The sequence below is a fragment of the Engystomops pustulosus genome, chromosome 2, assembly GCF_040894005.1.
Source record: "Engystomops pustulosus chromosome 2, aEngPut4.maternal, whole genome shotgun sequence".
In the NCBI taxonomy this organism is placed as follows: domain Eukaryota; kingdom Metazoa; phylum Chordata; class Amphibia; order Anura; family Leptodactylidae; genus Engystomops; species Engystomops pustulosus.
Window position 1 is genome coordinate 231052162 of NC_092412.1, and position 12894 is coordinate 231065055.

General features: G+C 43.4%; 1 protein-coding gene across 13 annotated transcripts in view; it reads right to left on the bottom strand.

Moving 5' to 3' along the window:
* The window catches only part of ST3GAL6 (ST3 beta-galactoside alpha-2,3-sialyltransferase 6), an 85781-nt gene that overhangs the window by 24779 nt on the left and 48108 nt on the right, over positions 1–12894 (bottom strand). For 6 of the 13 annotated variants that reach the window (XM_072138498.1, XM_072138497.1, XM_072138494.1 and 3 more), the window contains 3 exons: positions 11638–11737; positions 9935–10000; positions 3915–3980 (listed from right to left, as the gene is read on the bottom strand). In XM_072138498.1, coding sequence (XP_071994599.1) covers positions 3915–3980; positions 9935–10000; positions 11638–11737 — 232 coding nt within the window. Of the gene's footprint in view, positions 1–3914; positions 3981–9934; positions 10001–11637; positions 11738–12559; positions 12733–12894 lie in introns of those variants that run through there. The other 7 variants (XM_072138503.1, XM_072138495.1, XM_072138506.1 and 4 more) reach the window with 4 other exon arrangements.

Consider the following 12894-nt stretch of genomic DNA (forward strand, 5'->3'; position numbering starts at 1 on the left):
CCCCCTGTAGCAGCCCGCCAGCCCCCTGTAGTATATAGCAGCCCGCCAGCCCCCTGTAGCAGCTAGATAGCCCGTCAGCCCCCTGTAGCAGCTAGATAGCCTGCCAGCCCCCTGTAGTATATAGCAGCCCGCCAGCCCCCTGTAGTATATAGCAGCCCGCCAGCCCCCTGTAGTATATAGCAGCCCGCCAGCCCCCTGTAGTATATAGCAGCCCGCCAGCCCCCTGTAGTATATAGCAGCCCGCCAGCCCCCTGTAGTATATAGCACGCCAGCCCCCTGTAGTATATAGCCCGCCAGCCCCCTGTAGCAGCCCGCCAGCCCCCTGTAGCAGCCCGCCAGCCCCCTGTAGCAGCTAGATAGCCTGCCAGCCCCCTGTAGTATATAGCAGCCCGCCAGCCCCCTGTAGTATATAGCAGCCCGCCAGCCCCCTGTAGTATATAGCAGCCCGCCAGCCCCCTGTAGTATATAGCAGCCCGCCAGCCCCCTGTAGTATATAGCAGCCCGCCAGCCCCCTGTAGTATATAGCAGCCCGCCAGCCCCCTGTAGTATATAGCAGCCCGCCAGCCCCCTGTAGTATATAGCAGCCCGCCAGCCCCCTGTAGTATATAGCAGTCCGCCAGCCCCCTGTAGTATATAGCAGCCCGCCAGCCCCCTGTAGTATATAGCAGCCCGCCAGCCCCCTGTAGTATATAGCAGCCCGCCAGCCCCCTGTAGTATATAGCAGCCCGCCAGCCCCCTGTAGTATATAGCAGCCCGCCAGCCCCCTGTAGTATATAGCAGCCCGCCAGCCCCCTGTAGTATATAGCAGCCCGCCAGCCCCCTGTAGTATATAGCAGCCCGCCAGCCCCCTGTAGTATATAGCAGCCCGCCAGCCCCCTGTAGTATATAGCAGCCCGCCAGCCCCCTGTAGTATATAGCAGCCCGCCAGCCCCCTGTAGTATATAGCAGCCCGCCAGCCCCCTGTAGTATATAGCAGCCCGCCAGCCCCCTGTAGTATATAGCAGCCCGCCAGCCCCCTGTAGTATATAGCAGCCCGCCAGCCCCCTGTAGTATATAGCAGCCCGCCAGCCCCCTGTAGTATATAGCAGCCCGCCAGCCCCCTGTAGTATATAGCAGCCCGCCAGCCCCCTGTAGTATATAGCAGCCCGCCAGCCCCCTGTAGTATATAGCAGCCCGCCAGCCCCCTGTAGTATATAGCAGCCCGCCAGCCCCCTGTAGTATATAGCAGCCCGCCAGCCCCCTGTAGTATATAGCAGCCCGCCAGCCCCCTGTAGTATATAGCAGCCCGCCAGCCCCCTGTAGCAGTCCGCCAGCCCCCTGTAGCAGTCCGCCAGCCCCCTGTAGCAGTCCGCCAGCCCCCTGTAGCAGCCCGCCAGCCCCCTGTAGCAGCCCGCCAGCCCCCTGTAGCAGCCCGACAGCCCCCTGTAGCAGCCCGACAGCCCCCTGTAGCAGCCCGACAGCCCCCTGTAGCAGCCTGCCCGTAAAAAAAAAAAATGAACTCGGTGCTCACCATTCCGGCGGCCCGGGCAGCAGCAGGCCCACGGCAGCTCCATCTGCAGCGCCTCTTCTTTCTTCAAGCCGGGTCCGCAATGGCTCAGTGCGCGGCATGGTTGTCGCACAACTAAGATGTCAGTCGCTGCTGACATCATAGAGTGCGCTGGCGCGGCCTTGGCGACGGCTTGAAAAAAGAGGAGGCGCTGACCACAGAGCTGCCGCTGCCCGGGCCGTCTGAATGGTGACATATATATATATACCCGAGTAAATTGTGCTGAAAAACTTGGCTTATACTCCAGTATATACGGTCCTAAAATGTGGTGTGTACGCCAGTTTTGGGTAGATTTTGTTACAAACATTAATTTAGGTAATTTTAGATGAACACGTCCCCGGCCACCTGATAATGGATACTTATCAGTTTTGTCAAAAACAAACCTTTGAATCATTCATCGACAATTCTCCATCACTACTTTACCCAACAATGACCCAAAATGCTGACTAAGTTATTCCAGCTTCCATTTCCTCAAAAACACAGATTACCAGAAGTCCTAAGTAAGCTAAAATAGCACACGCCGAGGATGTGCACTGATACATTTCTGCTGCGCTGCGTTAAAAATATATTGCTGCAGCGCTGGGAACAATGTTTGTGCCCAAAATATATAAAAATACAAAACTTCCTTTTATATAAATGAACCTCTCATTACCATACTGGCCTGTATTCACTTCCAATATGTCATGTGACCCAAGAGGTCACACATCACTGGTCCTTCTATGATCGCAGCCTTGAAGTCTTAATGGACAATATTCCATGAGACAAAAGGTGCGAACCACAAGGAGTGAGGAATCCAAAATAGGCCAAAAAGAGAAACAGGAAAGAATTGCTGTTTTTCTTCCACCCTAGAATTCCTCAAAATGATCATTTGTTCAAGTACCAACGTAAGACTAATTAAATCTGTGAAAAAGTTGGCCAATTTTCTTGGATAAGAAAATTTGGATAGGGCCAAACTTTAGTTCGTGGGAAAAACCCTTTAACCTGCAAAAACCATACCTTCATGTCACTATGATGTCCAAAAATGAAAGCATCATGAAGGCCATTACACAGCATCAGTGAGCAGTATTCATGTGAAGAAAGTACTGATATTACTATTCCCGTATTTTTCGGCCGGTGCACCTTATATATGAACTTATACAGAAATGTACTACAGACAAGATGTACTGTACATTTACCAGTGTTTAATAGCTCCATCCCCAAAAATTTCCTGCACCTTCCCGCACTGTACACAGGGTCCCTGGCTCCTGAAGTGCCCTGGCAGCACAACTAACATTGTGCCCATCCTGCCCTCCCCTAGCACGGAGAGACCGGAGCTGCCATAGTGCCGACCACGAGGCAATCATCATCATCAGTAACCAATCCCCCATACCTGACAGCCCTGTAACAGGGGAAAGAGAAGGAGCCACAGGGAACCCCACAGGAATAACACCCTGCCAGAAGGAGAAGGGGCAGAGAGAGACCACTTAACCCCTGCATCACCCTGCATTAACCCCCAGCAGCCATACCTCTGAGATCAGAGCTCTCGGACACACTGAAGACAAGTTTCCCGGGAAGTGTAGCTGGCTTGAACTGTGCACAGGTCTGCCACCTGCTGGTCATTTTTAGGTACTGCATTTGATCCTGCGCCTTATACTCCAGTGCGCCTGATATATGAACCTAGATGTCTTAGCAGGCATTTATTAGAGGTGCGCCTTATACTCCAGTGCGCCTTATAGGCCGAAAAATACGTTAACTATAATACTATGCTACTCCGTGTGCCCACTTCTCTCTCATCTTCAGGTTCACCCCCCATCTTCTCAGGATAGTTTCTCCCAGGCACAAGTCACTTGAACCTACAGGACATCTTTGCAGACCATAAGTCAGAGATTTCGGGCTGCACTTTTCTCTTAACAGAACAGATCATAAAGGCTTTTTTTTTTTTAGTATGCATAACTGTCTTTAGTACTCTGGGGGTCTCTACATTATTATCGTTGCCTGCTCTGGGGTCTCCAGTACTATTATCATCTGCTCTGGGGTCTCCACTATTACCCTATGCTCTGAATGCAATATTTGTTCTCTGAGTTTGTATTTATTGCTGTACTGTGGTATTTATAATTTCTGGGGTGGCATTTTGTGCTGTACAGTGGTTGTTAGTGAATCTAGGGTTCTGGTTACTGATGAAGCCCCTTAAAGTAGTATAGCAATGTGGCACTTGGACCAATCAACGTTGTTCACCCCTGGCCTAAACCCTTAGATCAAAAAGAGAAGGGGCATGCAAAGGAAATTTCATAATTTTTACAATTTATTATGGTTGTGGAATCGGATCATTTCATCAATACTCCAACAAATGGTCACCAGTTCCACAGCCCTGGCTACAATGACCACTTACTTCAAGAGGAGGTGAAACTTTTCATTGTAACACGACTTGTATTCTTTGATAGAGTCTGTGGGTAACCTGGAGAGAAGAACACACATCATGAACACCATAAAACATTATATAGCTGCCAAACACAATTTTATTACTTTTATAAAAACATATAAAACCTATACCAACAAGGCGTGATGTTTCTTCTGTTTATAGGGTGGACAAACATGATACAAGGCTTAATGATTTCTCCATTGCTGCAGCTAGGGCCGCTGTAGGTCATGTGACTGGAGCATCAGCATTCGGTATTGAATACCTGAGCGCCAGTCACATGACCTTCCATAGGGATCCATGAGCTGCAGCAGTCAAGGAGCATGGAAAGCTGCAGCTCCTAGGCCTGACAGAGAGAAGAGAAAAAAAAAAAGTGTCATATGTACTTATACGCATGAGACTTTTTTCGAGGAGTAAAATGGTCTGTGCAAGTGTCTATGAGGGTAATGCGACACCCATGGGTTATCAATATATCCCAGAGTAGACATTAAAAGGAGGTCATCAACATGATGTGAACATAAGAGTTGAGAGGTGGTCAAGGTAATAAAACATCTACATACTACAACAATAAGACTTGTACATTGTGCTTTGTCCATGAAGTATTTTAAAGGGAATGTTCAAAATGACGCAACAAAATAGTAGATTCAGCAGCGACTGAGTATTTTCAGAAAATGGGATTATTGTGGATTTTCAAAATACATGAGGTTTTACAATGGTCCAAAGTGTGCATACAATCTGTGGCAAAAGGATTCCCATGACAATTTTGTCATAAACCACATATAATGAAACAGTAGATATGAACATACAATATTTTTAATGGAACCTGTCAGCTCCCCCTTCACGTATAGCCTTAACACGTGGTGACATGTCCTGCACAATAAATATGACTTAATTGAGAAAATTCTTGGCCTGAACGCAGAGATTAGGTTTGTGCTAGATAATTTTTACTTTTCAATGTCCTTTGGTCCACATACAACATAATAAAACATAGTAGCCTTGTTTCCATGCAGGTGATCCTCCCGTGGTGCCCCAGGTCTTTGTTAGGAGTCAGGGGGGACACGTGACCGGTACAGCCGGTCTGTAACAGTCTGAAGACACCAGCTTGGGGGTCAGTGTCTACAGAACGTTACCGATCAGCCACTGCAGGGGGCCACGGGGCTGCTAAAGCTGAGAATGGATGTTCTGTAGACATCGGTCCTGAAGCTAGCGTCGTTCGTGTGACACCTCTCAGTTATGATTGGCCTTAATGGTCATGTGCTTTCTTTACTCCTAAGAAAAACCGGGAGCATCACAAGAGGCCCAGTGCTGGATCATCAGCAGGAAAATAAGGAATGCAAGTTGTATTATGTTTTTGGTCGACCATAAGGGTACTTGAAGATCCTTTTAATTGTTATTAATAAGAACATTTTGGTAAACCAAGTTAATAGGTGTAAGATCCAATTCTCGCCCGGTATCACTCGGAAAGCAAGGAATTGTCAAAATTGAGTAGAAGGAGGTCCTGCACCGTGATCGGGGAGCTGATGGACGGTATAAACATCAGAAAAACATGAACACAATGGGATGAAAAAGTAAAAGTATAAACATATATTACAACATATACTCACAGATAGGCGACAGACTTAGGCTACATTCACACGAACCTGTGCCCACCGTACCGCTCGGCACCGTAATACGGGGTAAGATAGGACATGTCCTATCTTATCCCCGGGTACGGAACTCTGCCGCACGTGTGCTACACCGTACCACTCCTTGTGCCCATTGCCGTATATATGTCCCCCAACGGTCGTGTGAATGTAGCCATAGGAGAGGGCCCTGCTCAAATGAGCTTACACTCTAAAGGAGTCAAGGACAGGGACATATATTGGGGAATGGCAGATTGTATAGTATGAAGAAGAAGGCAGTAGAAGAGTAGAGAGGTGCAAGGTCGTACAAGGACTGGTAAGGAAATTTGTAAACATTATCTGTATGAAGTAGAAGAGCAAACTACAGGGGTCACTACTACAGTAATCAATGTGGTGTATAAGAGGAATGTGATGTGAGAGGGATCATGGTGAGGCAAGTCTTCAGTAAATGTTATTTTTCAGTGTGAGGAAGTACGTTGATAGAAAGAGAATGGATTTGGTACATGTTGGGCAATCTGGAAGGTTAGGAAGATCCAGATGATAAAGGTTGTCTTTAGGTGAATATAAGTTCTTAGCTGGCCAAGAGCAGGTATGTATGTATGTATGGAGAAGAGAAAGGTCTAAGGTCCCAACCTTTAATTAGATCAATTCAGTGAGAGTCAGAGGTGGAGAAGCTGATGAATAAGTGTCTGAACAAGCATGGGGAAATCCATGGCATCATGGTCACCTAGTGTGTCACTGCAGAGCGGAGTTCATGAGAGGACAAGAATAGTGATAGGTGGAGGAGGACAAGTAGGAGGAAAATCCAATACGCCGTGGTGATGTAGTGCGTCACTGCAGAGAGGAATCAAGAATGGTGAAGAAGATATAAACGTGTGCAGACGGACAAGCAGCAGGACACCATGGTGATCTATTATGTCAAAGATGTGGTGGAAGCTTCATGACAAGTTATGCGTAAAATTAGCTGTCCCAAGGTCAGGCTGAAACAAAGCCAACATTTAGTCAACATAAAAAGCTAAAAATTGCCAATGGATGAAGAAAAACTTTGGTCTTCTAATTATCCTTTACTAAGTAATCAGGAAAGGTTCTGAATGACCTGCATTGTTTTCTTGTCCAATAGACTTGGTACATTTTTTCAGCCTGCAAGTTAAATGGATAGTCCAGGACGATTTTTTTTAATTTTTAATTATATACTAGGCTGGGAGGTTGTAAAAATAATAAACAGATTATACTCCCCTCTTCTGGTGCTCCTGGGCCTCTGTAACTCATGCATGGACGAGCCAGAGGTCGGGACGGGACCGTCCGGATTCTGTATACAAACAGAGGCACAGCAGTGAGGGGGCGGCTCCATAGGAGAACGGGAGCACTAGAGAAGGCAAGCATGAGCTTTTTATTCTTTTTAAAGGACATCTACCACCAGGATGCAGGTTTGTAAACCAAGCACCCCGACACTGGCACTACATTTAGCTTTTCTGGTCATTGTTTTTACTAGAAAAAGGGTTTTGTTATGCAAATGAGCCTGAGGGGCTCCAGGCTCGATTGACATCTATTGAGCATGGAGCCCCTTGGGCTCATTTGCATAATTTTTTGTAAAAATTCTTTTTTTTTGTAAAAACATGGGCTTTAGAAGCTAAAAGAAGAGCAGATGCTGACAGAGGAGTCACACACCATCATGTGAGTGTGCTTGGTTTACAAACCTTAATCCTGCTGGTAGATGTCCTTTGAAGCCTCCCAAGCCTTGTCCTGGACAACCCCTTTAAAGCTGCAGCTATACCATATAAAGGGGGATCTATGAATAGAATTGTTATTTAACCCTTTCAAGCTTTTGCCCCTTTCCTATACGAGGTCTTTGTTATCTGTGGTACTTCCTAGTGGAATTACCGTATTACCGTAAATATTCTGTGCAATGCACAGGAAGCCGAGTGCATATTCAAATTCAATGGAGACGGCATAAAACCAGAGTTGCACCACTTTTAATTCTAATTTTAGAATGGGTGGTGAAAAGGCAGGAAAGTGGCCATTCAGACATTTTGAAAGTTTTTTTTGCCATTTTTAGATTTATTTTTTTTTCTATCTTTTTTTTTTAATCTTCTCTAGGCCTTGTAGTATAATATACTGAAATACCACAATGTATTATACTGAATAGTAACAGATTGCGGTCTGGGTATTTTTGCCCAGTTTTTTTTTTTTTGCTAAATATTAATACGGTATCTTTTCATTATTCTGTTGAGTATACAATAGTAGTGGAAAAGCAGAGGTATTCGGCATCAGTGCTAGAGCGACGTCATTGCTTCCTGATCCAAATTTCATTTATAGAGACAAAATCATCAAAGTCATTTATATAAATTTGCTTTTACAAAACATTAAAACAAAAAACAAAAATGGGCTGATAAAACAAAAGCACGCTGGGACATTAAATTCAAGCACGTATACAAAGTAACTTCCAAATACGTAAAACTGATCAGCATACTAGACAGCAGGCAAGATGATTTCTATATTAAACTATAGTAGGTTAGTGAATCAGGAATTGTTGCAGAAAAGATTAGTAACTTTGTTTCCTAGATTTCATAACCAATACTTTTTGTATTGATTAAAAATAGGCTGCAATGTTGTGTTTTCAGCCCTTATGCACATTTATATGATCAAAGTATGAAGTCTCTGCCATGCCTTAAAGGACATCTACCACCAGGATGATTGACTGTAAACCAAGCACACTGACATACTGGTGTGTTCTCCCCCCGGTAGGATCTGCTCTTCTTTAGCTTGTTGTGCGCTGGATTTTTACAAAAAAGGCTTTTACAATTATGCAATTGAGCCTGAGGCTTATTTGCATAATTTGTAAAGTCTTTTTTTCTTAAAAACAAGAGCATAAGAAGCTAAAAGAAGAGCAAATACTGCCATAGGAAGCAAAGCAGTATGTCAGTGTGCTTGTTCTACAGTCGTTCATCCTGGTGGTAGATTTCCTTTAAGATTTTTCTTGTTGACCTTCTGAACTTCTCTCAATAAGGTTTGTTTGTAGTCTGTTACCACAGAAACGCATAGGAGCTTCATATACAACATGGCAGTAGATGTTTAGTCATTTTAAAGATTAAAAATTGCTTCAGTGGACACAATGAAAGGGAATTGGAAAATACACATTTATATGGCGCCCCCTGATGTAACAGCAAGATCTTAACACCAGAGTATATTTCCTTTGTGTTTTGAGAGAGATGGAATCGAGATGGAATCGAGTTTTCCCACAAACTAAAATTAGGGGTGTAAGTTTACTGGCCTCTGAGGATTCCCTATAGAACCTACCATCATGCTTACGGGTAAGCAATAAAAGATTGTGTGTATGGTGGGAGCCGGCTGGTACCTCCGGTCCCCACTCCACATAGGATTACACTGAGGAGATTTCCTCTTTTCCACATTCCCGTTTGCATCATCTACTACCACTTTTCAGACTGTGTAGTCTGCATTATTAGTTCCTTTTACATTAGGTTCTGGGGTTTCTTTAGGGTGCTTATGTTTTCGATGGTTGCCCCATTTCCATCAGGGGCTGAATTGTTCCCCCTTTCATTTTTGTCCCTTTAATATATGTTCTTGCTATGTGTGCATTGTCACTTTAATAAAATACATTGTTTATTTTATTTATCTTTTGATGTCTTTTTCGACTCCTTTTCTGGGTTGTGTATTGTATAGTGTCTTTGGGAGTTGCGGTAATATACTGCAGTACCTAATTGGGCTGCCTCTTTCTTTGGTTTATAAACTAAAATTATGCCCTATTCACAGGATGGGGCCTAACCTGCTGATCAGTGGGGTCTCCGTAATAAGACCGCCACAGATTGCGAAAACGAGGGGTCCCACATACCGGACGGAAGTTGCCATAGAGATTAATGGAACAGAACAGTCATGCACGGCCGTCTGCTCCATTAGTCTGACAGTACTGAGAACCCCACTGATCAGCACTACGTGAACCCCACGTGGATAGGGCCTAACTTTAGTTCATGGGAAAACCCCTTTAAAGACCTTATTCACACTATTTTAGTCAGTATTTGCATTAGCATTTGTAAGACAAAAAGAGGCAGAGGGTTTAAGAACTTAAGAAATGTTTATTTTTCCATTGTACCACTCTCTGCCCAAGATTTTAGGTAACACATTTCAATATATAGCTAATTTCTATCCGAAGGTTGACATATTTGGGCAAAAGTATGAACAAATACAGACCAAAATGTGTAGTGAATGAGGCATAATTTGGTAAACTGTAAAAAAAAAAAAAAAAAAAAAAAAAAGATCTAAAAACTTTATATAAAAACATGAGTTATACACAGGGTGGAAAGCAAATTTACTGATCATGACAGCATTTTGATGAAAAAGTCTCATTCAATATACCTTAACGAATATCTCACTGATTCTGGAGTCGGTGATTTGAGTGTGGTGAAAGACTCTCGAATGGACCTGCTCATACAGAAATTTTTATAAGCGACAGAATTGAGACAGGAAAAGAAAAAAAAAAAAAAAGCGAAAAATAAATTTGGTAATTTGTTCAGAAATAGATTTTCACAGAATCAAGAAACAGGCATAGCCCAAATAAATTACAGGGCTCTTTATTTTATTAGATCTGATCATTTAGCTAAAATTTACTGTTTACTTTATGTTGAAGCAAGAGCAGGGAGACGCTGGGATATGGGGAGATGATTGAATGTGTCAAGATAAACAATAGAGGTGCTACAACCCTTTAAGTCATTATGGGTGACCCCCCCCCCCCCACCATCCCATTGATGGCCTATTAGATGGATATGCCATGAATACTATTATCCAGAAAAAACCCTTTAAAAGAAACACTAAACCAAAAAGTAAAAAACATACAAGTAGCCTTCTTCTGATCTTTGGATATAGACCAAGGGGGTGGTGTGCAGACAACAGGGAGGGATGTATACAAAATATGATCAATGGTGAATAAGAGAGGAAGACCTGTGCTATGTGCTTTATCTAAGTTTAGTGTTCCTTTACAAAGCCAAAAGCAACGGGAACGGATTTTGTTGGTAGACAACAAAATTTTGGGTCTCAAACAGCTCCCCATATCCCAGTTTCAAATCATTCATGATCTGAAGATAGATGGAGTCACCCTTGAAGCATCAACCAGGTCCATTTTTTTGTATATGTACAGCTTATGTAAATGCAAACTCAAAACACATAAAAATTGAGCAGAACTGCAACAAACACCGGAACATTTGTAAAAATTCCAAACATTAGTGGCTTTAAAATTTATCCAAAAATTTACAAACGATCTACAAGTTTACATCTAGTGCACAATTTATGTTATTTACAGAACAAAACATGTATTTTGAAGCAGCTCTATAAAACATACACAATAACCACAGAAAGGAAATAAAGAATGAAAACGCATATTCTGGAATCTAATTTACTGTCTGTAAAAGGAGACGTGAACACTTAGCTATGCCTACTCATTACATCCACTCTGTTCCTGTTCATGGTGGTTTTACAGAAGGTTGGTTAAAAGAACTGTGAAGTTAGAAACCAAACGTAGAATGGTAAGAGAGAGAAGAAATTTATGTTACTAGGGTTTTCCAGAAGAGAACATCTTTACCAAATATATGACCCCAAAAAGAGGAATAAAAGTATGGAAATCACAAAGAGAGGACGCCCAAGTTCCCCATTAAAGGGGTTCCCTAGCCATAGCAAGTTAGGCCCTAACCTGTGGATAGAGCCTAACTTGCCGATGATGAGACCCCCACAAATCTTGCGTTCCGGATGCATGCGCAGGCTGCCTTATTCACCTATATGGCGCTGATGAAGGTTGCCGAGTGTGGCTCTCGGCTATCTCTGTCAGTGCCATAGAGTTGAAAAGAGCAGCCGGTGCATGCATCCGTTACGCAATGGGGGTACAACGGACGCCCACTGATCAGTGGATAGGGCCTAAATTACTATAGCTGGAGAACCCCTTTAGTTGTGGTTTTCTATACACAGTAATTGATTTTACATGTACCATAAACATGTATAGCCAAAATAAAACATTATTATTAAAATCCAAGGGGAAAAGAAAAAAATTAAAGACAAAACACAGCACTTACGTCGAGATGGTTTTCTTTTGGACAAATATATGGAGCATGAAATGGAGCAAAGCCGCAAATACTATTCCAACAAACAGGAACTTTCTCATGACTAAGAAACCTAAAAATAAAATTTAAAAAAATGAGAGCTATTTACTACATGGTGTAAAAAAAAAACAAAAAAAAAACAAAACCAACAGATCCTCTTTTTTGGTCAACATCCATTGGAGACAACACATTGGCGCGTTACACGTTATAGTGCGGTACGACATTATTCTACGAAGGCTTCGGGTTAGGGTAGACAGATGGATCACAAGTCAGACGGTCCAACACTCCAAATAGAGGATCTTGTTATTAGATTCAGAAATGGAAAAATAGTAACTCGTGCATCAGTCTAATCGTCAGAGGAAGACTAGTGCTATGTGCTTCATCTATGTTGAGTCTTCCTTTAAAGGACATCTACCACCAGGATGAAAGACTGTATGCAAATGAGCCTGAGGGGCTCCAGGCAACATTAATACCTATGGAGCCTGGAGCCCCTCAGGCTCATTTGTATACAGTCTTTCATCCTGGTGGTAGATCCCCTTTAAGAAGTCAAAAGCAATGGGACAGGTTTTTAGGTAGTCAACGATTTTGGGTCTCAAACATCTCCCCATATCCCAGTTACACATCATTCATGATCTGACATATCTATATAGTCGTCTCATTGTATTCAGTTCTATGAGAACTCTTCATCTAGCAAAAATCCCTAAAACTCCACGGAAAACCAACAAGAAACACCTGCCCAAGTATCATCTAGGTAAACCCCCAAACTTTTCTATACTCTTAAATTACTATATACCATAGATAAGAACAGCAATCTGCATGAACCAGCTCTACTCGAGGTATATATTTTCTCTATGTAGAGACAATGGTAAAAAACAACACACACCACTAAACTTACCTGTCTACCCGAGAGCAGCCTCCAGCAATGTGTCCTGGCCCTCAGTAGCCGGGATATTTTTACATGGCTAAAGGAGGAGGAGTCTGTCTACACCCGACCAATCACTGGCCTCAGCAGTCTTAGCCGTATACCCCAGAGTCCGTTGATTGTGTGGCTCTAGCGCCTCCTGGCTGTAGCCATGTAAACACGTCGCGGAGCGCATTGCTGGAACCACCGGCCCGGAAGACAGCAGCTTCATATGTTACATAGGGAATGAAGTTCATAAAAGACAAGATTTTTGGCAGACAGATGAGAGGGCGAATACAGATCGTGCAGCCACAATGTAGATTTTCCAC